The sequence below is a fragment of the Nothoprocta perdicaria genome, unplaced genomic scaffold (assembly GCF_003342845.1).
Source record: "Nothoprocta perdicaria isolate Ctin4 unplaced genomic scaffold, notPer1 scaffold_20, whole genome shotgun sequence".
NCBI lineage: Eukaryota > Metazoa > Chordata > Aves > Tinamiformes > Tinamidae > Nothoprocta > Nothoprocta perdicaria.
The window spans coordinates 2,646,964-2,651,014 of record NW_020455205.1 but is presented as its reverse complement, the minus strand read 5'-3'; the positions used below and the strand labels follow the sequence as shown (position 1 = coordinate 2,651,014).

Sequence of the window (4,051 nt, the reverse complement as noted above, 5' to 3'; positions counted from 1 at the left end):
AACATGAAAAGCCCAAAGTAGAGCTCATAAAATCTCGGGCCTGTCCAGAGCCACGTTTGAGACAGGAGTCGGAGGTCTGGGGTGTGCATACGGTGTGSCTGCTGTACACAGTGTTGCGGATGTGCAGGTTGTAGGGGAATTGTGTTACCTAAACGTGTCATTACAATATGACTACAAGTGGAGGTGGCCAAGAACAACCAGGCAGCCGCTCCATAGTTCCTCTCTGTATGCAGTGAGCCAGCGGGTAAACCCAATGGTTTGTCTGTGGGAGGCTGGTGTAAGGAGGTGTTTGGTGCTGGATTTACACAGAATGCAAACACAGGGGCTTCACTCACACCARGTATTGCACAGATGCACTTAGGTACGGTGGGACTGGTGGCCAGGTGGTGAATTCCAAAAGAGCTGGAGTTCTGAATGCCTTCGGGGGAGAACCTGACTGAGCAGAAAAGACGACAGCTGTAATTTTTAAGGCAAAGCATTAGCTGCCAGAGATGAGCTTGGGAGCTATTTGGCYACCTATTTTATTGAAATACTTATGTCTCATCTAATGAAAAGCCACTTCAGCCACTGATGCGTCTAACTGCCACTGCTGTAGGACCTCAGGATCAGTCTCTGCATCTTGCAAGGAGCAACCTGCTAAAGATGAGGGGGGAGAGATTTTGTTAGAGACCTAACTGGCTACGAGGAGAAGAAGCCCTTGCAGTTTTCCTTTCAGTCTTGTCTTTAGAGCAGTTTTCCACTAGCCAACACTAAGTGTTCAGRGCAGTTTTCCAGTTCTCCCGTAGCATTTTTTTAAAATGTCATCTCCCTGCATGGCAGCTCTCACTCCAGACACCTCCCTTGGATAGCAAAAAGTCATCCCTGGCCACACAGCAGCCCCAGGATAAAGGGTAGCTGCGTATTTAAAAAGTGGGAAGGGGAGGTGAGGAAAAGAAAGATTGGCTGCTTTGCCTTTCCTCTCTATTGGAAAAGTACTTGAAATTCCTCACATTCTTCTCCTGTTAACAGTATGTTTACTTTTCATCACTGGGTTATTAGGATTAACAAGAGTCATTGCTTGCAGCTCATTTAATTTGAATTTAGTGAAAGCAACTACCTCCTGCAGACTGTAGGAAACATTCTTCTTCCACAGAAATGCATTTATTTGCAAAAAAAGCAGCCACCAGAAACTGTGCRAGCTGCTGAACACTTCCACGCTGCTGCTCAACAGCCCTGTGCACGCACTGCATTCTAATGAAGCACCTTATGGTGCAAATTCCAGCACAGTTGGGATAATCTGACAGTCTAATTAACGTCTCAGTCCCTCCATCAAACATGGGCTTTCAAAGGCAAGAAGCAGTTTCTGGATACACGTTATGGAGCTTGGGGGCTGCATGCACCACTTGAGCCCATCACTGACCCRCAGAAACGGCACCCGCCTGCTGCCCTGGCTGCGCTGGAGCGGAGCGGGCTGCACCGGAGCCAAGGGGAGGCCAGGGCACGTTAAGGCTCTTCCAGAGAGCTCCTGCCTTTGCTTTAAGGCTCTTGTCTTTCAAGATGGTCTGCGGGACTACAGTTAGGTAAATATTTCTTTATTAAATGATTAATTCCATAAATAATTTTTAATTCATTGAATATAAAATTAAAATCATTTACAACTTATTCCAGTATTACAGGGGAGAAGAGGGGTAGAAAAAAAAMCTCAGAAAACAGACAAAAAGCTACATTTTGATAAATAAAATATTCAGCTTTAAAACAACTGATTTCTGTTTGCTGTTAAACTACAGTTGGTACATAATAGCTGCCACTGTGAACACCCCACAAGTGCCCACCTCAGGAAGGAATGTAACCTCCAACTTGGTTGGGAAAGGGTGGGAGAAGAGAGAGAGGGAAGGGGAAAGCATAGTAAGTCAAACAGTATAGAAGAAGAGAAGTTTTCATAACCAGAAGAAAATGTTTATCACTTACAAACAGAAAACAGTATATAAAGAGAAGGTGCTCCAAAAAGAAGCAATGAGGTCGCTCCAGTATTATGAAGCCTTAAGTATGCTTAAATCTCTGTTGCAATAGTGTCCAGTTGCACAGTGCACTCTTGGAGCATTTCAATATTGCCCTCACGTGGGCAAGGCACCATTTCCACCATGAAAGTCCTTTCTCCACAGCTGGTTACTTCCAAGTTCTGTTCAGCATCCCACCCCCAAGACAACTTAGTCCCTAAATTTGTGAATGTCATTGACGAGTCTGTAGAAGGGATAAGCTTCACTTGCGTGTGGACAGTTGTAGTTGCATCTGCAAGACTGGATCATCATGACATTCTTCGTGAAGGTTTCCCCGTCGTCACAACGAAACCTGATCTTGACAGTTCTGGTCTGCTGGGGAGTGCAGCATCTGCCATCCACACACGAGCCGCAGTACTTGGGACGATACTTCTTCACACTGGAACATCCAGCATACGTGAACTTCACAGGGGCTTGGGACTTCCTTGTCTTGGTACATTTCTTTCCCTTCTGTAAACAAGAAGGGATAGAATTAGTGAGAGATGCTCCCAAGGTACCATTCCAACTCTTACTCTCTGCACAGGAGAATGTGGAGAAGGGGAGCACCAGAGAAGCCTGCATTTACCTTTAAGGAGGCATAGCTAGGCTGGCCACACGGCCTCACTTCACATATCCTGGTCTCCTTGATGAGCTTGCAGTCGGGGTTATCGTTGGTGACCCTTGTGGAGATGCCAGTTCCACAGGTCTTGGAGCACTGGGACCAGGAGGTTGTCTGCACGATGCACTTGGGATTCTCAAAAGCTCGGCTCTGCGGCTCGGCTCCAAAGACTGCAAAAGAGGAGGGCTTAGACTGAAGGCTCGCTCTCACTAGGACTCTCTCCATTGAGGTCCAGGAGCCCCCGTGGCCTCTCCCCCCCAGCCCAAGCTGTCACTGTCAGGCAGCCTTTACTCACCAGGTAGCATTTTGAGGCCTCCTTTCACAACAGCAATGAGCTCATTGTTCCTGGTGAGCTCTCCCTCGGAGGCGTCCAGGCCAAACTCTTTGCTGAAGAAGCCCTCGAGCTCGTCGAGCGCGTCCTTGCTCTCRTCRCAGACCCACTCCTCGCAGCACTGCCCGGGCACTTTGACCAGCCGGGGGCTGGGGCAGCCCAGGTTGGGCAGGGAGAGCTCCTGCGGGCACAGCGGGATGCAGCCCACAGCTCCATCTATGCACGTACACTGGTGCTTGCAGTTCGGCTGGAAGCTCTCGCCGTTCTGGTAGATCTTGGAGTTATATTCACATGGTCTCCCCTCGGACTGCGCTGCAGGTTAACAAAGAGAGGGAAGGGGGGAGTTAGAGGTGGGAATCGCTCCTTTAAGCGCACGTATTTGCTGGTCTGTTAAATTCAATTTATGGTAAAGTTCCCTACAATCCCCCGGAGACGCGGGGCCAGAACAATAAGTTAGTCAGGAATCACTTTTCCTTATGTGCTTTTAGCGGAGCCCAGACATACTGAATTGCATTCCAGACTGCTGAAGTCACACGCCTTTCTGCCAAGCTACCAACAACAAAGCATAACCATACATGGGCTCGAAATTACCAAACCGGGGCGCCGCGGGGACCCCCGCGGGCGGCGCGGCGCCGGCTCTCACCTCTGCAGATGCCCTTGAGCGCCGTGGCGCTGGCGCCGAAGTTGCACTCGAGCCCCTTGGTGTGGTCGCARGGCTGCTCGCGGCTGCAGTCCTCGTTGAGCTGCCGCGCGCAGATCTTGCAGCAGCCGCACGCGTCCAGGGCGAGCGCGACGCCGGGCGCGCAGCGCGGCGCCTCCCGCGGGCACTGGCAGGCGGCGGGGCAGGGCGCGCTCAGGGCCTGCGGGGCAGAGCGGCGGCGTGAGGCGGCGCGCGCCTCATCCACATCCTCCTCCTCATCATCCGCGTCCCCCTCCACCACCATCCCCTGCTCCCCGGGCCGCGCAGCGCAGCGCAGCGCCGCGCACACTCACCAGGCGCGCCAGGCAGAGGAGCGCGGCGGCGAGCGCGGCGGCGCGGCTCATGGCGGGAGCGGAGCGGAGCGGTGCGGAGCTCGGGGCGCGGAG

At 51.9% G+C, this 4,051-nt stretch overlaps 1 protein-coding gene across 1 annotated transcript; it reads right to left on the bottom strand.

Annotated features, from left to right (window-relative positions):
* Nucleotides 1-1,741: 1,741 nt before the first annotated feature.
* Nucleotides 1,742-3,909, bottom strand: CYR61 (cysteine rich angiogenic inducer 61). The gene is made up of 4 exons (XM_026038017.1): nucleotides 3,609-3,909; nucleotides 2,930-3,277; nucleotides 2,602-2,804; nucleotides 1,742-2,486 (listed from the first exon to the last, which is right to left on the bottom strand). Exons 1-4 carry the CDS (start codon nucleotides 3,907-3,909, stop codon nucleotides 2,187-2,189), a joined length of 1,152 nt encoding a protein of 383 aa, XP_025893802.1. The 3' UTR covers nucleotides 1,742-2,186.
* Between the last annotated feature and the right edge of the window lie 142 nt (nucleotides 3,910-4,051).